Below are 20,808 nucleotides of genomic sequence, written 5' to 3'. Positions count from 1 at the left end.
CTGCAATGCGGAGGATCCCCGAAGGCTGCTGTTACCCCAGTAATCCCCCACGCCCCCCCTCCTGCCCCCCTCAACCAACAACAACCTCAGAGACATTCAACCTGCTGTGTGTTGATGGAGGGCAGGAAAGGAAGGATAGGCAGGAAAGGAAGGGGACGAAGGGAAGGAAAGGAAGGACGTTTATTAGAAGCACTTCCGTCTCCTTCCTTTAGTGTTAAACATTTACTTTTTGGAGAACTCGTCGACATGTTTCAGCATCAAGTCATATTTCAGCTGCACTTCATAGTTTTAGTCATTTCGTTTGATAACTTGTTGACTTAAGTTTAGTCTCAACAAACACTAGATTCCTTCTTCCTGAATTATTATCTTTTGATGTGATCAAAAGCTTCATCTTCTCCTACCTCTCCTCCAGCTGACCTGAGACCTGAGAACGTCTCCACTGGGAGAACCTTTGGACTCCTTATGTCGGGCCCCTCGGTCAGGGCCCTGAGGATCAGCGAGGGCCTCGTTTGGGGGCGGGGCTTAGCCGCTAGTGGCACTTCATTCATCTGGCTGGAGGCCCTTCTTTGTCCCTGTGGCAGGTGCTTCTAATCCTGCTGTCAGAATAGAGCCGGACAAGATGTTTGGACAAGCCCCTGTTCTACATGACCCCCCCCAAACACACACACATCCACCCCCACCCATTGGCCATTCCCCACCCCCCACATGTGAGCCCCAACGCATGGCAATCAGGCCCGATTATCCTCTGAAGGGGTCTAATCTACGTCAGCTTTGTTCCTGTTGAAAATCACGGTGAAATCCTCTGTTATTTCCTCTGAGCAGAGATGTCCAAGATGAACATCTACGAGTAGAATAAAGCAGAGCTTCCTGTCCTCCATGGTTCTGCTGCTTCGGGTGCCACCTGATGGACATAAAGGAGGAGGTTACTCTCCTCCATGCTGGAGTTCTCTCCACCTGATGGACATAAAGGAGGAGGTTACTCTCCTACATGGTGGAGTTCTCTCCACCTGATGAAAATAAAGGAGGAGGTTACTCTCCTTCATGGTGGAGTTCTCTCCACCTGATGGACATAAAGGAGGAGTTTACTCTCCTCCATGGTGGAGTTCTCTCCACCTGATGGAGGTCCATTGTGGTGTCCTCAACCACTTGATGGCGAATGAAGAGGATCCACCTCTCCTCCCCAGACTCCACCTGATGGAGAAGACCTTCCTCCCCACCTTCCTGAGGGGTCCGTTTCCATCAGATAATCCTGCATTGCGATTGGTTGTAATCTCGTTGTCCTTGGTGATAATGACCCCATTGATTTTTCCCCCCGGGGGTCAACGTGTGACCTCTAAACCCGCCTCCCCCCTCCTTCACATCCCGAGGGTCCCGAGGGTCCGTTTCTCTGTCTTCTCTGCCGGCAGTAACCTGGTTTTTCGGCGGTGGTCTATTTTGGGGGAGGGGGGCTTTATTTTGGAGTCCTGGTGGCCCCGGCTGCTCAGCCCGAGGTCTCCAATAACCCAATTTGAGTTGACTTTGCTTGCTGAGGAGGGGGGGGGGCCTGGGGCGACGCGCTGTCATCCACCCCCCCCCCCCTCAGAGACGTGTGTGAGCTCCTACCACTCAGACACATGTTCATCTCCACATCTGCACACACACGCACATGAAAGTAGAATACGTACTTTCATTCATAGAAACCATATATATATATATACATATATATATATACATATACATATATATATATATACATATATATATATGTATATATATATGTGTATATATATATATATATATATACACATATGTATATTTAAATGAATATTAATATTTAGTCTCTAGACCTGAACCCAGACTAAAGTTTCAATATGAAATAACTGGACATTGTTTGTACCACTAAAGACTAATAAGCCAAATAGATAAATGGTGAAATACAGTTTATAGTCCAAAATATCCCAAATGTACAAAAAATACTACGATTGTTGACCCTCAAATGACTCAAACAGGAGAAAAATGCAAATATCTGTTATAATATATAATATATCTGATATAAATGAGATGATATGAAAGAGTTTATTAAGCTGTACAGTGATTATGAAATAATTAAAGTTGCTTTGTGTGATATAATGTGGTTATTAACAAGGCAGATGGAATCATTGGTCACAGGTATCATATATATTTATATATATAAATTAATATATATGTATACATGTGTGTATCTTTATATATAGTGATATTATTTGCTGATTTGAGCCCATGAAACAGGGTGACCTCATTTACAATATTAAGACAATAAAAAGATGAATGATCTTCTTCCTCTTGGCGCATAAGCTTGGTAAAGTTTGTGGTTTTATATTAATATAATAACTACAAACAAGTAGTTTCAGGCCATGAAATGTGTGTGTGTGAATGGTGCCGTTTATTCTTTGATACGTCGTGACGAGATGAAGTAGATCCTCTCTGATCGGCCGGTATTGATGGGGGGGGTGAGCCATTGTTTGACTTGGCACGGCTTGGGGCACCCCGGGTCTGTGCCATAAAAGGCTTTCTGTTCGATGCCCCAGTGCTTTATTGTTGGGAAAAATTGCCCCCCCCTCCTAAACGAATTAGCATAGAGGAATCCCAAATGCATAATGCTGCTCCAATGACAGCTGCTCCGCTGAAACAAAGGCCGCAAAATGGCTTTTGGTTGCGCTGCCCTTATCATGGTAATAACCCCCCCTGCCCCCCCCATACTAATCATGTATTCCCTTTGCCTCCGTGAGCCTCAGAGCTGCGATTCATAAGAAGAGTTTTACCAATGAAGAAGAACAGCAGCCGGGTTCCGTACCAGCGGTTGGAGGTTCTGAGCGCCGTCGCCTCTCTCGCCACTTCAGGATGCTAATGTGTGGCTAAGCTAACCCCCCCCCCACAAAATAACATAGAAGCAAAGGAATGGGAGGAGGTCGCTCTGAGGGAGGGGCTTAGAGGAGTTCTGTAGACACAGAGCTGGACGGGGGGATACCTGCCCCCCATCCCCCTCAGAGGTGACCTTTGACCTCAGGGAAAACCCAGGTACACCTAGTAGATGGAGGCCCTGCAGTGGTGCTCAGACATCTGGTTCTTCATCAGCTCCTCTCACGGCTTGTTTCTTCTTCAGGGTTCAGATTCCACATAGATAGAAAGGTTCTGCCATCCAGCAACATGGAGAAGTGATTTAGCCCAAACCAGCGGGCCTTGAGCGGGCTGAACAGAACCGCAGAAGAACGCTGCATTCTGGGAATTGTAGGATATTCGACCCAAACCTGGAGCTCATGGTGTCTTTGGCCCCCACGGAGTTCCTCTTTAACAGATGACGATATTTCATCTGAGATCAGCTCCCCAACCTGGCGTTGGACCTGGTGTCCCCCCCCCTGCCCCCCCCCCGTATGAACTGCAACCAGGAGCTCCAGATCAGACGGCTCAGTTTCTGCCACGTTCACAATGTGTCTTTATGCCTGTTGCTCGGCACTGAAGGAGATGGGCAGAGCATTAAGCTGCTGTAGAACGCCTCCATGCCATTGACCACCGGGGGCGGGGGGGGCTCTTGGTATTGGCGGCACAGAGCGCCTCTGAACTTCGCTGTGCGCATTAGGAACCCGACCCATTGACGGTACGATTCTCTCCCATCGCCTTCCAGCCCAAACACAGCCCCCCCCCAGAGGACATCTTGTTCCAGTTACTGTGAGAAGCTGCAGGTATCACTCGGCCCCTCCAATCATTGAGGCGTCTCACCTGTTCTCTGAAGCTTCAGGTCGGCCTGCAGCTGGCTCCTGGCGGTGTTATAAGGCCCCTCCACCCATTCCCTCCACCCACCCACTACCTGATGGGGCAGTCACTGCTGAGGGTGATTTATTGCTCCGTGCTGTTGGCGTTTCCTTCTGATTACCAGTGGTGAGGGGTCAGGGGTCAAGTTGTCGGTTCCTCCCTGGGGAAGGAAATCACATTGATGACAATCATCTTGTCTGATGTGGAGAAAAAGTTTCCTTATGAGAAGCGTGAGGGCCGGACCCGAACATGAATATGATGAACATGATGAACATGATGTCTGTCAGACGGACTGAAGATAAGAAGTAAATAAGTGAGCTGCTGTGAGATGATTCCTCCAACAGGAGGAACCTCACAGAGCATCAAACCTCGGCTTGAACCTCCGAGGGGACAAAACGTTTCCCATATATAGAATTAAAAAGGCCCAAACAGACCGTAAATAAGTTTTGGGCCTTTCCAGTCTGTTTGGGGGGGGGGGGGGGGGGGGGGGGGGTCGCATGTGAAGGCTGTTACTTCTAACATGAAAAGACGACCTTGGTTGTAAATCTAAGATCTGGATCCTCCGGTTTAATAACTTATAGTTACTGTTAAATAGAGTAGATGTGGAGATAAATCTTTGCCTCACGTTTGGGAATGAGTCCTCCTTGTCCTGGGGGGGGCAGGCGCTGTGACCGACAGCCCCCCCCGCCCCCAACCCCCCCCCGCCCCCCCCGCTCGCCTGCAACAAATCTCCCAATTGTGCCACAAACACGTCACATGATTCCTATCGGCCCTCAAAGTGAACACACATTTCCATAAATGATCTCAGGAGGCCGCGGTGCTGATTGCTGCTAAACACCATCACAGGCCCCTGTGTGTGTGTGTGTGTGTGTGTGTGTGTGTGTGTGTGTGTGTGTGTGTGTGTGTGTGTGTGTCTGTGTGTGTGTCTGTGTGTGTGTGTGTGTGTGTTTGTGTGCGTGTGTGTGTGTGTGTGTGTGTGTGCGTTTGTGTGTGTCTGTGTGTGTGTCTGTGCGTGTGTCTGTGTGTGTGTGTGTCTGTGTGTGTGTGTTTGTGTGTGTGTGTGTGCGTGTTTGTGTGTGTGTGTGTGTGTGTGTGTCTGTGTGTGCGTGTGTGTGTGTGTGTGTCTGTGTGTGCGTGTGTGTGCGTTTGTGTGTGTGTGTGCCTGTGTGTGTGTCTGTGTGTGTGTGTGTGTGTGTGTGTGTCTGTGTGTGTGTGTGTGTGCGTTTGTGTGTGTGTCTGTGTGTGTGTGTGTGGTCTACTGGGTCGGGGGTCATCAGAAAGGTTGTGTATTTATATTTCTTACTGAAATGATTTTACTCGACATGATTCTTATTTCCCAACAAGTTTACACTTCGAGAACCTCGGCAATCGTTTCACAGAGTACGTTAATGTTCCACGTCGTACTGGACCTCTGGTGAAACGATCTTCTGCTAGCTCTTATCTCCACAAGTCTCCTCCACCTGTAGCTCCATCACCCAACGCACCAACACCACCACAACACCAAAGTCAACCAAAGCGACCTGTAGTTCCTGGTAGAGCGACGTGCTGGTGAATCTTTCTTATTCCAGCTCCGACCCGTCAGAAGATCTTCTACGTGTGTCGTTGTCCACCTCAAGCCAACAATAGCGTTTTGTTCCCCTCGCACAAAGTCAGCTGAGCCTCTTAATCACACAAGTCGTACATCCTGCAGGCCGCCCTTCTCAGCTGGTCCCCCACAGGGGGCGATTAGCCCGCCGGGAGGTGAGCCGGGCCTTCGGGGGCCTTCGGGGGCCTTCGGGGACCTTTGGCGGCCATGGGAGAAAACGCCTTGCCTTCGGACCGGGTGTCAGGCAGAAGAACTCAGACCCGTGTGAGGGGGTCAGAGGTCACAGAGGTCCTTGGAAGACGTCTCCGTCCGGATGAAGGAGGTAATGTGTCCTTCGGTGAAGTGGGGAGAACCTGAACTACACTCTGAGGCCTGATGGGAGCACAGGAAGGAACAGCTGATTCTAATAAGTCACAGATGAACATCGATATGGAGCCGAGAGAAGGTCTGAGCAGCGCGCGCTGAAAAAAAGATAAAGGCCATAAAGACGTTTTGGTTCAATGAAAACCTTCTACATGAAGTGTGGCGCTACATCTTCTCTCAATGTAAAGGCCTCAGGGGGTCTCGACCCCTCGGCCCGGGTGTTGAGTCCTCGGCCCGGGTGTCAAGTCCTCGGCCCGGGTGTTGAGTCCTCGGCCCGGGTGTCAAGTCCTCGGCCCGGGTGTTGAGTCCTCGGCCCGGGTGTCGAGTCCTCGGCCCGGGTGTCGAGTCCTCGGCCCGGGTGTCAAGTCCTCGGCCCGGGTGTCGAGTCCTGAGTCCGGGTGTCAAGTCCTCGGCCCGGGTGTTGAGTCCTCGGCCCGGGTGTTGAGTCCTCGGCCCGGGTGTCAAGTCCTCGGCCCGGGTGTCGAGTCCTGAGTCCGGTGTCGAGTCCTGAGTCCGGGTGTCAAGTCCTCGGCCCGGGTGTCGAGTCCTCGGCCCGGGTGTCGAGTCCTCGGCCCGGGTCTAGTGGTCAAGCAGCTCCCTGAATGTTCGGGGAGTTCCATGATAAAATCAGTTTATCAATACCTGCGATCAGGACTTGCGTTTGAGCCTTGAGGCCACAGAAACAGCTTAGTGTCCCAAGACCTCCTCCACCCCCGTCCACCAAGGCCGATCCACCAGACCGGCCCCGCGACACCAGAACTGCTGAGCGGCCTCAGAGAGGACGAGCAGAAAGGGGAAGGAACGGAGTCCCACCTGTTCCTGCTCCACCTTGATCACCTCGACCATTTAAATCCTCCGCTAATCATTCAAAGCCCAACAGTCCCAATGAGAACAAAGCATGATGGGAAAAAGAAAAGAGACGGAGTGAAAGACGGTGGAGCAGAAGCAGCAGTGATGGAGAGCGGGAAATAAATCTGGGAAATAAAAAACTATTATTCATATATATATTTATTCCATTATGATAGAGGCTGTGTGGATGTACAGAGGATTCTCCGGTTCCTCGGGTTCCCCTGGCCTAGAATCGGGGATCAGGCTTACGCGTTAGAGGAGCTGATCACCTCCTCCTCCGCCTCCCAGATTAGAGCCATGAATATTCTAATGGGCCTCCTCCTCATGCTCATCAGTATTCATGGTGCTGGTGGGTCAGTTGGACGCAGCGATGCAGCAGAAGCTCCGGCTTAGAATGAACCATCTGGAGCATTTAGAGCACAATGCCCCCCACCAGCCCCCGTGTGCCCCCCAACACAACAATGAATTACATCATTGCTCACCGCCATCTTCAAATTCCTCAAAAGACTGTTGTTTCTCAGAAGAAGGAAGAGGACCAGCCGATGAGACAAGCACCTCCACACCGCGAGAGGAGCTCGGCTGAGGGACGAGAAGAAGGAGCAAAACAACAACAAGCTGAAGAACAATACGAAGAAGAACATCAGACACATATTCCTGAAGAGGTGCAAAGTATCTGAATAAAAAGGATCTGAAGAACTCAATTCATGCAGCACAATAGCTTTCCTCAGGACCTCCGATGAGATCCTCCGATGATGAGATCCTCAGATGCTCCGAATAGATCTGAAGATGTTCTCAAAAGACCCTCGGATGCTCTGGTTAGATGCTTAGATGTTCTCATGAAAGAACAGTAACGCTGCACCCTGAGACGACTCTGGACTAATCAGAGAAGAGGTCCTCCCTCCAGACTGTGACTCACCTCCACTCATGGCTTCTGGGGACCTGAAGGAGAAGTCAGGAGGAGGAGCATCCGAGGAGGTGTGGATCACAACAAATGATTGATCGCTCAACACACCAGAATATGGACGACGTTGTGATGATGATAAAAATAGAAATGGCAATAATGAGATGATTGACACAAAACATCAGTTTGTATTCTATGTGCAGTTCAACCTCTTCACCTGAAGGGTCCTCCAGATCTTCAGAGCTCCTCCTGTCTCCAGGAAAACCCAAACCCAGAGATGTGACATATTTTCATAGGTGCAGCCGAACATTCCACTCATTCTCCACCATCAGGAGAATCAGGAGGAGCAGACAGGTCTCCTCCTCTTCCTCATTCTTCTCCTCCATCGTCTTCTCCTTGTCCTCCTCCCTCCTCCTCATTGTTTTCCTCATTCGTCTAGTTCTACCACCACTCGATTCCATTGATACTCTTTGTCTCGTTCTTTCAGTGTTTGGACGTGGTTGGTGTGAGGAATGTGTGGATATCGAGCAGGTGAGGAACATCTAGTCCCTCGTCACCTTCTGTAGGCGAGTGATTTATGGCATTAACGTTCCTGTGTGTGCTGTATGTGTGTATATGGAAATGTACACTTCTTTCTCTTGACTTTCACCTTTAAAGACGTCGTCTGCTTCTCATCAGTTTCCTGGTCTCCGTGGGGGGGTTTGACCCCGAAGGTCAAACACTTGACCCCTGAAGCCCCGCTGACGTTTGTTCAGGTCGGATTAGTCCTGTTAGGAGCCTTTGTGTGTCGGAGTGGACGATGTAGAGGAATGTTTTTTAGCAATATTACCAGATGTACTATGAAGTATACAGCATGCGTTGCAGGAATACTACTAGATGTACTAGAGTCACGGGTTCATCATCATCATGCAACCTAACTTGAAAAGCGAGTAAAATAATGTAATATAAAATATTATTCTTATCAATGTGCGTTGAATTAAATGTAAAAGAAAAAACGTTTCAAAAATAATTCTTCAACAGAAACCAACTCATCAGTAATAAGAAATTTATTTTTGCAACAATTACAAAGAACACAGTATTTGAAAAGCATGTTCTTGTGGATCTGATGTGCTTCTGAAGCCCCTAACAACAAAGAGACGAAGGTGATTATGGATTATTGGACCTCTTCCGCTCACGCATCCACAGCTCTTTGGTTCTTTCCATCAACACAGCTCCATTTTATTTTTGCTTCTATAAAAATAACTTTTTTTTTCAATGGCGGATTTCATTTTTAATTTTACCCCCCCGCCCTTTTCCCGCCCCCACCTGAAGTGCAAAATATTCCACCAGCCGTTGGCGAGCGATTCCAGGAGCTCCGCCACAAAACCACCCGAAAATAAAAAGTGTGTCTCGGTGCCGAATGGGAGGCTCCACTGGGACCGGGTCCATTTAGACCAGAATCCCAACTGGGTCACGATTGGCCTCCTTTTGAGTTTCACTCTTAAGTCAATGATTGCGTCATCGTCTTTTATTCCTGCAGAAACGAAACCAAAGAAAGCGACGAGACGGGAATCCAACGTTGGTTTTAAAAAGTCGGGATGCTTTTATTTTGGAAATCAACTATTCTGAATTCAAAGAGAAAACGCCCAGTTATTAACTGTGATTAATAATAACGCATTGATATTCTGACAGGTGTGACGTAAAGTTACACGTGATTGTTTTTTTCTACGCTGCCCCCTAAAAAACGAGCGTCACGTAACAGCGCCGAGGTCAAGAGCTTTGGAGGACTCGTGGAATCTAAAGAAACAAAAGAAAAGGCAGCGGTTCAATTTCATCCTCAACCCCCTCCCGCAGGTATTGGTGATAGTCTGTCAGTAGAGCTCCAGTTCCCTCTGAACTCTGGGTAAATTCTGTACATTGCATAGCTCTTGGGGCACTTATTTCCATCCATGGGACTCAAGGCGTTTCAGTGCGGACTGAACCGAGTGGCATCTCCTCACCTTAAGGTTCTGTGGCAGTTGAACGGCACGGCGGGTCGGCCTGTTCTTACTTTTGGGGTCACGGTCTCAAGCTTCCAAAGGGGACAGAACCTTTGAACCTGAAGTTCACATCTCAGAGCCTCAAAACTTGAGGGATCATTTTTTTTTGACTTCCCCAATGACTTAGAAGATCTGAAGACATCTAAAAGTAGCCACCTTCAGCCTGGGTAGAAGTCAGACTGCCTCCCTCCTGGGGCGGGACGCGTCACGACCCCGTGGTTTCGCAGTGGAACTCTGAGGACGCGGCGTGGACATGACTCCTGGTTCCAAGTGCTTTACGTTGGTGAGGTTTCTGGAGTAAGGCTCCTCAGGTCGGGTTCAAAGAAGAAGCCCCCTTTCCAAAAGAGGCGGGGCCTCGTCTACTGACGGCAGGAAGCCGAACGTCGTCACTATCTCACAGATATCTAACGAAGGACTTCACAGACTGTTCTCCGAGACGTGCAGGAGAGCTCCTCACGCAGATAAAAGAAAATACATCAGCAGACATAAATATATGTACAAGTTGTTGTGCGTGGTCCATAAATATTCTGCTCGCTGTGAACAAGGCGGCGCTCAGGCGCAGCCGCACTCCTCCACGATCATATTCGGCACGTCCCGCTTCACGATGTTGTACTCGTCGTCGAAGTAGAGCATGGACATTGTGCTGAGCCTGGTGGGGATGCAGCAGGAGTTCATGGAGCCGGGGCTCATGCCGCGCATGCGGTACTGGTTGACCACCGCCGTGTGGAAGGAGGAGGCGGAGCCGGGGACGCCCGCCATGTAGGCCGGGCAGTTCCCCTCGCAGTAGTTCCCAAAGTACCCCGAGGGCGCGATGATCCAGTCGTTCCACCCGATGAGGCGGAAGTCGATGTAGAAGCGCTTGCGGCAGCAGAGGCTGCTCCTGCCGTCGCACTCCAACCCCCGCTTGCGGATGCGGTGGCCGGGGTCGGACCGCCGGACCCGCACCACCAAGAAGGGTCGGTGAGACTCGTCCGCGTCGCGGTCCATCAGGACCGGCGCCGCCGCCGCCCCCCCCTCGCAGCCCTCGCAGCGCACATCCAGGTTCTGGCGGCGCTGCCCCTTCTGGAAGGCCAGCCGCAGGGCCTCGGTCAGCGGGAAGGTGTGCCACCCGCTGCGCCTCAGCTCCAGCCGCTTCTCCACCAGGTCCCAGCGGCCGCCCGGGCCCGGCTCCTGGTAGTACACCTTGGCCGTCAGCTTGCGGCGCGGGCGGGCCTCCGAGGGGGGGGGCGGCAGCTTGAAGTAGAGCCAGAGGGTGGCCTGGGTCACCTGGAGGTTCTGGTTCCCCTCGCTGGAGACCAGGAAGAACAGGCTGGACTTGGACGTCACCATGTCGTCTGGGGAACAGGGAGAAGATGGGTTAGCAGAGGAGGGGGGCGTCTGGAAGCGAGACAGCGGTGCGGGGGCCCTCGACGCGGCCCACATTTGAAAAGGAGGCGGGGCTTAAGAGGGTTCAAAGACTCTGTGTTGAAGGCGGTCTGATTAGTGCTCACCTAAATCCCCCCGGCTTATATACAAATGTGGGGGTGGTCAGATCCTTCAGAGCCTGAGAGCCACCTGACTCTCCCACTCCCCCCCCGCCCCCCCATCCAGGGAGGAGAACTCTACCGCTCCCCTCCTCAAGACCTCACAGGGTTCTCGTTAGCATCAAAGCTAGCTATTAGCTCACGCGTCTCACGGGTGTGCGGCGATCAAAGCCTGGAGGAGCCCGGGAGGATGCTGGGTAATTGGCGGTTGTGGCGACCAGCCGGGAGACTCAGACAAATATTTAGCTCTCGGTTCTCTGGCCTGACGCATGTTTAGTGAGCAATAAATAAAACAAAATTCACCCTTCATGAGTAGAGGAGCTAAATTTAGTCTGCAGCCTCAAAAGTTTGAGTAGGTTTAGAGGAAGATGTTCCTCCTTCTGAAGCTTCTACCTCCAAGGTCACGAATAATATGAACAATTCCTCAATAACGTCTCTAAAAACATGGAAATATAAAATGTGTTGATTTGCAGAAGAATTTCCTTCAAAGAACAAAACAAAAATGATCGTGGAATTATGATATAATGACCACGACAGCCTGCACATTAAAATAAACATGAGAATTTAAAACAGGAAAAAAGAGCGCTTTATTTAACATGTAAAATAAAACATATATTTAATATATTTAAATAGTCAGAAAGTGGTCACATGGTCTTTAGATTACATTACAAGATGTCATTGAAGGCTCCTCAGAATACACACAAACAGACACACACACTCAGCAACACGGACGGGTGGGCAGAGCAGGTCGTGGTCAACAAAGACGAGAAGATGAAGACGGGTCTTCATTTCTGTCAGACACCTGAACGCAACGCGCATCAGCTCAAACTACATGTATTTCTAAATGAATTCATCCGTCATATAACATCCGTTTCCAGTAGACGTCACACAAATAAAACGCTTCTGATTACACTGTAAACAACACGTGAGGACAGCTTCGTGTGCACAGGCTTTTATTTTGTAGTAACAACTGGTGAACATCAGTGTCCTGATGACTTCTTGAGGGATGAAAGTATCATTGCTCGTTATTAAATATCACAAATCAGAGTTCCTCTTTAAGCAGGACAACGTGCCGCTTGTTGATTTGATGATGACAATCAACATCTGTATATAAACATCTGTATATCAACAGCCGTCTATGAACATCTGTATGAACTTGTATATGAACATATGAACATCTGTATATGAACATCCGTCTATGAACATCTGTATATGAACAGCGGTCTACGCACATCTGTATATGAACATGAGTACGGCCTCCTCCTCCTCCTCTCCTCCACTCACCTCTCTCAGCGAAGCTGATGATCTCGGAGTTCTCCTCCATCTCCTCGCTGCTCCTCGCGTGCCCGTCCAGGTCGGGGATCTCCATCCGGCCGTCCTTGCGCAGCCTTCCCGCGTGGAGCTTGCGCAGCGCCGTCACCATGGCGACCCTGGATACCGCGTGCGTGATGTTGGGCCTCTCGCGCATCTGCAGCCGGCTCAGGATGTGCCTCTTCACGGCATCCATGAAGTGCGCGTCCAACTGCGCGGCCCCCCCGCCGCAGGATGCGCACGTGTCCCGGGACTCCGAGCGCGCCTCCGGCTCGGTGCCGGGCGGAGAGCAGCGGGTGGAGAGCGCGCAGCCCGCGAGGAGGAGAGCCAGTCCGAGGAGGCGACTCCTCATTTTCTCTGTCTCTGTCTGCCGGTGTGTGTGTGTGTGTGTGTGTGTGTGTGTCTCCCTCTTATTCTGCTTTTCTCTCTCCGGTCCAACTTCAGGTCAAGAAGAAGATGCGCGCATCTCCGTGCGTAACGGGTTCCATCAGGAAGACAACTTATCACATGTGACGGCGGGTCCCTCTGGTGACTCGTCCGCCGGTCCTCCTGTCCTCCTCCTGTCGTCCTCCTGTCCTCCTCCGGACTCTGTCTGGTTCGGAGCAGCTTCACAGCATCACTCTGTCACGTCGGTTTACTCCACAGTGACAGTCAGGGTTCATCCAGCGACCCCCGTGCGGTGCTTTTACTCTCTGACCCGGTTCACTCGGGTCCCGGCGCGGTGCTGCCGGAGTGCCGTTGCGCAGCGAAGAAGAAGAGGAGCAGGAGGAGCTGAGCCAGGGAGGAACGTTTCCATTCTGGCGTCTGAGACCCGGAGCCGCCACACCGAAAAGTTTTATATGCAGCGGGGCGGGGCCGGGGGCGGAGCCAGGGGCGGGGGGCGGGGGGTGTTAAGCCCGGAGATGGGTTCAAACCGAACCAACCTGCGTGTACTGTAAGACAAGTACTACGGTATACGAGAGACAAAGTACTCCTTCACGGCACTAGTATTTACTCCATGAAAGTATTATAATATATTGAGGGAAATGTAATTTAAAGTCTTTACTTTAGTTCATGTACTGTTTAATGTGTTTTTTAAGTAACTGAATATAATAATAACAAGGTAATATCCCGAGGTACCTACAGGTGTTTTTATTTACGTGTACAGTAATCCCTCGTTTATCGCGGGGGTTACGTTCCGAAAATGACCCGCGATAAGTGAAATCCGCGAAATAGAAAACTTTTTTTTTTTTTACAATTAGCAACTATTACATGTATACAAATACAGTGACTCGCGTGTAGGCCGTTTCACTGCTCTTCAGACTGGGCCGCTGCATCCTGACTGCGCTCTGCAGTGTTCTCTTCTTCTGAAGCCCGCGGTGCAGGTGTGTTTGTTCGGGAGAAGAACATAGTGATAGGCAGCTGTTGTCGCTCTTTTTTCTTCTTTGCAAAAAGATCCTTGTACACCGACATGCCACCATCGATTACGTTGGAGAACTGTAATGAACGGCTCGGGAGTGAGTTTTTAGCGAATCAGAATGCAGAGCACAATGCACCAAAAAAAAAAAAATGCAATATGAAAATCCGCGAAATAGCGAATCCGCGATAAGTGAACCGCGAAGTGGCGAGGGATCACTGTATATAAAACTAGATGACGTTTGATTGACAACACATCATCCAACATCCCAATTGAATCAATGTATTACCAAAATAAAAGCCTCAGCAGATCAATAATCGATATGAAGCTCAGCGGTTAAGCTCGTGTTGACCCGGTTGGTTTTTTAGTCACCCTCTTGAAAGATTCATAACGCAGTTTTTACCGAATCCTTAATGTTACCGACAATACTACATATACTGCTTTAACTTGTTGGGTTAAATGTGTAAAATTATGCTGAATGATGAAATGTGTTGTGAAATGGAATTAAATATAAAAGGTTTTCTCATTCCCTCTAATTAAAGGACATCCATGCGTGGACAAAGTAGTGAAACAGCGACATCTTTGTGTCAGACAGAGGAACTACAGGAGCTTTATTGCCTAAATCCCGAACAAAAACCACAACAACACGTAACCTGAAAAAAAATAGTGCGACTACAGACAAGTGCGTATTAAAACATATTCCGATTAATAATATTTAAATGATAACAACTCCGATTTTTAAAAAGTGCGAGGAATTTCGTGACATCACTTCCTGTTGCTGTTGTCTCAGAAGAGAGAAAAACATAAGATGCCTCACTCGGTTTCTCTTTCGCGGGGCCGTAACTCCACAAGCTGAACCGAGTACTTTACGTCACATAACTACGACAGTGTTGAGCGAATACAAATCACCCGCATGACGCGTTTTTGTCCCAACATGTTTGCCGGTGAACATTGTTTTCGGCTTTGATTCAGGGGAATCTCTCGCAGCGGCTCCGTGTTTGCTGTCTGGCCGCGGAGTGACTCATCCTCCTACGAGAATACGCGATCTGCGCTCGGAGTCCGCGTACAACCGTCCAAGGTGGGGCAGAGCGGCCGCCGGTCAACTTGTGAAAGTTTGACTTCGTGTCGGTGTATGGCGGCTTCTTCTTCGAACGGCGGGAAAACACGTTATTTGGTGAGAGGCGCGGCCGGTTCCGCGTTGTTTGATCCATCTTTACGTTTTCTGCGGCCCGCTTTTACCTCGTTTTAGCCTAAATTCGCTCTCCAGTGTTATCTACCACTAGCTTATCGGCGCGTGTGAGTGACGTGGCAAGCGACCAATAGCCGCCACGGTAGTGGAGTCCCGACCAATCGGAGGCTGGGCAGAGGGCGGGAGCTTGTGGGCGCTGTCAGCTGCTTAAAACTGAGAGGAACAGGATTAATGATAGTTCCTCTTTTGCCACACACACACACACACACACACACACACACACACGGTGTCCGTTGACTTCTCATCTATGATTCTCCTGTATTCCTCTGGCTGCGCTTGCTCGTTCCTCAGCACCCTCATGGTAGTGTCCTTGCAGCCTTAGTGAAGTGAGCAGGAAAGGTCACTAACAAGTGGGTCCTCCCCTCAGTGTGTTTACATGTCGCGATCCAAGGACTCTACTGCTAGTGATGTGTCCTAATTACACTGGACTGAAGTCAGCACCTCATTCTGAATATTCCCACTTGTGGACTCAAGGTGTTTAATATTCTGCATCTTCTCCGTCCCTGCTGGTCTCTCCTTGTTCTGCCGGCCCCCCCTGTAGTCGGGTGGAGCTGTGAGCCTCTGGACGTAGCGGGGTCATGGCCTCCGGTAAGAACAAGAACCAGACCTCCCTGGCCCTCCACAAGGTGATCATGGTGGGCAGCGGGGGGGTGGGGAAGTCCGCCCTCACACTGTAGTTCATGTACGACGAGGTGAGCCCTCGTCTCTACGTTTCCCACAATCCCCCTGTGCCCCCGTCACACACACACACCAACCCTCTGCCCCCCCCCCCCTCAGTTTGTGGAGGACTACGAGCCCACCAAGGCGGACAGCTACAGGAAGAAGGTGGTCCTGGACGGGGAGGACGTGCAGATCGACATCCTGGACACGGCGGGCCAGGAGGACTACGCCGCCATCAGGGACAACTACTTCCGCAGTGGGGAGGGCTTCCTGCTGCTCTTCTCCATCACGGAGCGCGAGTCCTTCACCGCCATCTCCGAGTTCAGGTGAGCCCCCCCCCCCCACACACACACACGCGGTAGATAAAAGGAGGTGCGCTAAGGCCCCCCCTGTGTGCTCCTCCTCAGGGAGCAGATCCTCCGGGTGAAGGAGGAGGAGGCCATCCCCCTGCTGCTGGTGGGGAACAAGTCGGACCTCGAGGAGCGGCGCCAGGTGACCGCCGAGGAGGGCGTGGCCAAGGCCGCCGACTGGGGGGGGGTGCAGTACGTGGAGACCTCTGCCAAGACCAGGGCCAACGTAGACAAGGTAAGCTCGGCGGGATTTAAATGTACTTGATATATTATATATGTTCTTACATGTTAATCCACTCAGGTGTTCTTTGACCTCATGCGAGAGGTCAGGAAGAAGAAGATGGTGGAGAGCAAAGACAAGAACGGGCCGAGTGGCAAGAAGAAGAAGAAGCGTTGCTGCATCCTTTAGCTCCCAGCGCCAAAACCAGACAGTCCATCACCTGGGGGCCGGGGGGCCGGGGGGGGCACCTGAGCACACACTCCTCACTTGCACCTCCTTTTTTTGTTTCTCTCTCCAAGTGTGTAAAAGCCACCTATGAAAGAACCTGAATGTTTGTGAGGACACTTCTTGTTTGTAAATAAAGAATGCGGACTACTTCCTGGAGCCACCACACCGGTTCAGGTAGTACGCATACCACCTGAACAGGTACATGGTAGACTACCTGCTCAGGTCCTCTTGTTGTTGTTCTGCTCCTCTCGGATGCTGGTCCCTCCCACAGACCCTGTATCACCTGAAGAAGAGTCCTTGTGCCTTATCTTTATTTAGCCTCCACGCATTCCACGTGTTCCACTTCCTGCGTTCCTCTTCTTCTCTTGTAATGATGGTAGTCCAAAGGGAATCTATTTAAATCGTCTGTTTCCTTTTGATAATAAAACGTGTTGATTGTCAGAAAGCTTTTATTTTCTGCAGCACACACACAATCATACAAATACAACAACACGAGGGGATATTTGTATTAAGGAGTAGTTGTGTGTGTGTGTGTGTGTGTAATGTTGTGGAGGACCTCGTGATGAACCCACACACACCCACAGAACTCTGAGATGTGGGTTCTTCACTTCCCGGTGATTTATCACACATATCCAGAACGGAACACGTCTTCCTTCATATCAGGTCTTGTGACATGATTATGATACTTATAAACATTACGAAAGTAAAAGTGCAGCAGAGTTTATTATATTTGAGTGGAATTCCGTTGTGTCAAGTGGGAATGTTCAGAATGAGGTGCTGACTTACCGACCTGTCAAAGCGCTCTGGAGCATAAGAAGGGTCAGTGTAATTAGGACACATCACTAGCAGTAGAGTCGGCTCAGTGTTGTACTTGTACTCTGAATACTTGGATTGTGACATGTAAACACACCGAGGGGAGGACCCACTTGTGAGTGACCTTTGGCCACTAGAGGTCACTGCGGACTAATTTGAAACATTCCTAAACATCTCACTTGGTTTGAAACGTCCCGTTGTTGTTTACGTGTTGTCTTTCTTTACTCATTTGTTTTTTGACTTGTTGTTTGGAGCAGGAGCGCATGGAGGCCGTGCTGCCTCCTGATTGGTCAGAACAGATGACGTGTGGCGATAATAGACCGTGCAGAAATACCACCGTACACTACTCAAGATAATCTGCTAATATCTTGAACACAGAGTCTTGTGTATTTTTATTATTTATTTACTTATTTACCATTTGATCGAACTACTGATGATTCAACCACCAAAGATAAATCAAAGACAACTTTCCCGCTTTGCTTAAACTTGTAGAAATCAGAGATTTAAAGGAATCCTCTTTCAAAATAAGATCAACTAACAATGGTGCGATTGAACGCTTGATATTTGTCCTGATGAAAAATAAAATGTGCTCTGCTGGACAGAGACTCGCTTCATGGGGGGGGGGGGGGGGGGGGGGCGTTGGGCTAAAGGGAGGGGGGGGGGGGGGGGGGGGGTAAAAAAGGCGGCATTGTGCGCTTAATGGATGGAGAAGATAGGAGTTTCAACACAATAGAGCCTGAACACAACAATCTGAGAGACTCTGTGATAGAGGTATTCCTAGATGTACAAGTACCACGCAGTATTACATCAAGGATCCTCGTCATATACAATATGTTAATGGAAATAGAGCAAATAAAGTGATTATTTGTTGTCTGATTTGGGCCTTGACGCATTATCTTGAAAATGTTACTGAATCAAAAGCTGTAAAACTGATGAATAACAACAGTGATTTCTTAATAATAATATACAATATGTTTTGCGCACGTCTTTCTTTGCGCAGATTTCACGCAATACGCACGTCTTGAACGCCGATGATCAAGTACGCGTGCAAGTGGCCGGAAAAAGGGAAGTGTGGCGCTCAAGATAAAAGCAGAAAATAGCAATACCGTGTGTTTTTTGGAAAGAAACAGTTGCAGCAGGTACAACTAACGTATTTCAAACGGCTACTCAGTTTAATCTATACTTATTTAATATCAATTACGAGTTTATTATATTTTATTTTCATAGTCCGAAGATGAAGAGTAACAACGTCCCAAAGCAGTTTTTATTCTGAAGGTCCGTACCGGATGTGTGGTTGTCCGGCCTGCGCGCCTTGAAGCGCTCCGCTCTCCGGGCCGGGATACGGCAGCTCTCCGCGGGATGGACCTCACAGCAGCAGCACGGGGAGCGGGGAACTACCGAGGACCCGGACGCACCTGTAACGTACGCGTCGTTAACACCTGGACTCGAGTCGAGTGTTTTTAGGACCCCTCCACCCGCACCCCCCCCCCCCACACACACACACACACCCCTCTCTCGCACTAGCGGGGTTTAAATCCGCAGCGCGGAGATAATTAGTGCGCAGCTGGTCCCGGAGACAAAACAACGGACGGACGGGAAGCTAGCTCGTTAGCTTTAGCCGGCTAGCCTAGCCAACTAGCATCAAGGCCGTTTATATCACTCTCTTGTGGTCGGTCGTGAGCGGAGAGCTCCCGGAACCCCGGGTGGAAGCCTCTCTAACCCCACCCGGACTGGAAGGACATGGGGGAGCGGAGCTCGGCCCGCCGCACATCTGTCACCGCGCCGGGATCCTAACCCTGGACACCCCGGAGAACAGCTGCCTTCTCCGGCCAGTAGCAGCGGCGGCGGTCCGACGGACAACAACGACAACAGCGGGGAATAAATGCTGCAAGAATAACAAAATCAGAGAGGACCCGCTGTGCTTTTACCCGCAAAATACTCCTTATTTAAACCGGGATCCATCACTAACCGACGGAGGGGAGTTCACCAGGGTCCATCGGGGAAAAGCATGATTTAAGAGGTCACCGCTGTCACCTTCCTGTCTCTTCGCCCCCTCCCCGCCGCGAGCTGCAGGCATGAACTACCAGCAGCACCTCGCCAACTCCGCCGCCATCCGGGCCGAGATCCAGAGGTTCGAGTCCGTGCACCCCAACATCTACTCCATCTACGAGCTGCTGGAGCGGGTGGAGGAGCCGCTGCTGCAGAACCAGATCCGAGAGCATGTCATCGCGATCGAAGGTAGGACGGTGGGATGGGATGGGGTATATAGTCAATGAGAAGTCTGCTGGTCCTTATTACCTTGTTGTTCTACAGCCCGGTTCGTTTTATTCAACATGGTTCCAACACACAAACAGACTCTCTGAGATCACATCTGTGCAAGGATATGTTATTGATTTATGGATTGATGCTGGGGGGGGGGGGGGGGCTGGTTTCATCTTGTCTCACCCCTCATCCACAGAGCAAGGCACCGACCCGGCTGTGGGTGAGTGATGGGGGGGGGTCACATGCCTGTTGTTAGCTCCTCTGAGCGCTTTATTTGATTAAATGGTCCCATGACGGCGACGATGATGCTGATGAAGAGCCAGGGAAGTGTGCTCTGCTCAGGAACATCTGCACAGCACAGATGTGCTCGGTCTGATGTTTGTGTTTAGGAAGACTAGGGGTTAAAAGGTCACCCTCTAACTATGAATAGAACCTCTGCTGTTAGGAGTGGAGTAGGGGGGGGGTCACAGATGTGACTCAGCTCACTGGAGACTCACTCGCCCTGCTCACAGCTGGAAATACCCCAACATCTGGATCAGCTGGTTTCTCTCTCCCGCTCTTCACAGCTGGACACATCGCCCGACGTGAACTCACAGATGTTCCAGTGGGGCTTCCTGACTCGTCCTCGGGGGGGGGGGGTGCTGGTTTAAATGTGAGGAGGTTTTGGTCGATTGGTTGTCCTGGCAACCAGGTGACAGCAACCCACTTCCTGTTTCTGACCAACCGACACAGGAAACTACAGGGACCAGAGTCAGTGCTGGTTCCATGATTTACTATATGACTGTATTTGAAGGACCGCTGGAGGCTGATCCAGAGGGGGGGGGCTCTAGTCCTGCTCCAGGGGGTGTTGGATTTGTTTCCTGCTTCCCTCTGTGGTGTTAAATAGCAGCGGCTTGTGATTTAAATAATAGTTCCGTGAGGTGGAGCCTCTGCAGGAACACACCTTCTGCCTCCTTTGTGCTTCCTCTTGCTTTTGTGTTATTTTGGCGGTCCGCAGTCAGTGAACGCAACACGTGACCTAGTTCTCCTCACCGCCTTGTGTGGGTCTGTTTGTTTTGTTCGCCCTCAGGACTCTGTTTGTATGACTCTTGGATTCCAACCGCGTGGGACGGTTTGGTCCTTGAGCAAGGTACGGAGGCGCGTCAGGTTAGAGGTTCAACTCCCACCTGCAGTGGGAGGGAACCTGTTTATTAACTCTGTTGAGATGAAGTCACGGGATGATTTGGATTTATTTAATCACCAAAGCATTGATTTATTTGTGTGCATCGCCGTGCAGTGAGAGGGACATTTGGAATAGTTCCAATAGTGAGTG

At 50.3% G+C, this 20,808-nt stretch overlaps 3 protein-coding genes across 6 annotated transcripts in view; 2 read left to right on the top strand and 1 right to left on the bottom strand.

Moving 5' to 3' along the window:
• Window positions 1-8,494: 8,494 nt before the first annotated feature.
• Window positions 8,495-13,138, bottom strand: LOC120813981 (inhibin beta B chain). Its single transcript, XM_040169523.2, has 2 exons — window positions 12,292-13,138; window positions 8,495-10,818 (listed from the first exon to the last, which is right to left on the bottom strand). Exons 1-2 carry the CDS (start codon window positions 12,668-12,670, stop codon window positions 10,037-10,039), a joined length of 1,161 nt encoding a protein of 386 aa, XP_040025457.2. The 5' UTR covers window positions 12,671-13,138; the 3' UTR covers window positions 8,495-10,036.
• Window positions 13,139-14,486: 1,348 nt separating this feature from the next.
• Window positions 14,487-16,866, top strand: LOC144409413 (ras-related protein Ral-B-like). The gene is made up of 5 exons (XM_078103906.1): window positions 14,487-14,888; window positions 15,505-15,655; window positions 15,741-15,949; window positions 16,031-16,208; window positions 16,275-16,866. The coding sequence occupies exons 2-5, from the start codon at window positions 15,644-15,646 to the stop codon at window positions 16,380-16,382; spliced, it is 507 nt and encodes a 168-aa protein (XP_077960032.1). The 5' UTR covers window positions 14,487-14,888; window positions 15,505-15,643; the 3' UTR covers window positions 16,383-16,866.
• Window positions 16,867-18,539: 1,673 nt separating this feature from the next.
• The window catches only part of agap1 (ArfGAP with GTPase domain, ankyrin repeat and PH domain 1), a 64,140-nt gene continuing 61,871 nt past the window's right edge, over window positions 18,540-20,808 (top strand). For 2 of the 4 annotated variants that reach the window (XM_078103894.1, XM_078103892.1), the window contains exon 1: window positions 18,540-19,472. In XM_078103894.1, the coding sequence (XP_077960020.1) occupies window positions 19,310-19,472 (163 nt within the window). In that variant the 5' untranslated portion in view covers window positions 18,540-19,309. The remainder of the gene's footprint in view (window positions 19,473-20,808) is intronic. The other 2 variants (XM_078103895.1, XM_078103893.1) reach the window with 1 other exon arrangement.

This window comes from Gasterosteus aculeatus, chromosome 1, assembly GCF_964276395.1.
Source record: "Gasterosteus aculeatus chromosome 1, fGasAcu3.hap1.1, whole genome shotgun sequence".
Lineage (NCBI taxonomy): Eukaryota > Metazoa > Chordata > Actinopteri > Perciformes > Gasterosteidae > Gasterosteus > Gasterosteus aculeatus.
Note: the sequence above shows the minus strand (reverse complement) of the source record. Positions and strands in the feature narration are given on the sequence as shown.

Bases quoted from the DNA above. Each gene is read 5' to 3' on its own strand.
- LOC144409413 (XM_078103906.1), top strand. The intron at 15,950-16,030 runs GTGAGCCCCCCC...GCTCCTCCTCAG, and splicing joins ACCGCCATCTCCGAGTTCAG to GGAGCAGATCCTCCGGGTGA. The intron at 16,209-16,274 runs GTAAGCTCGGCG...TAATCCACTCAG, and splicing joins CCAGGGCCAACGTAGACAAG to GTGTTCTTTGACCTCATGCG.
- LOC120813981 (XM_040169523.2), bottom strand. From the start codon at position 12,670: ATGAGGAGTCGCCTCCTCGGACTGGCTCTCCTCCTCGCGGGCTGCGCG. The intron at 10,819-12,291 runs GTGAGTGGAGGA...CCTGTTCCCCAG, and splicing joins CATCAGCTTCGCTGAGAGAG to ACGACATGGTGACGTCCAAG.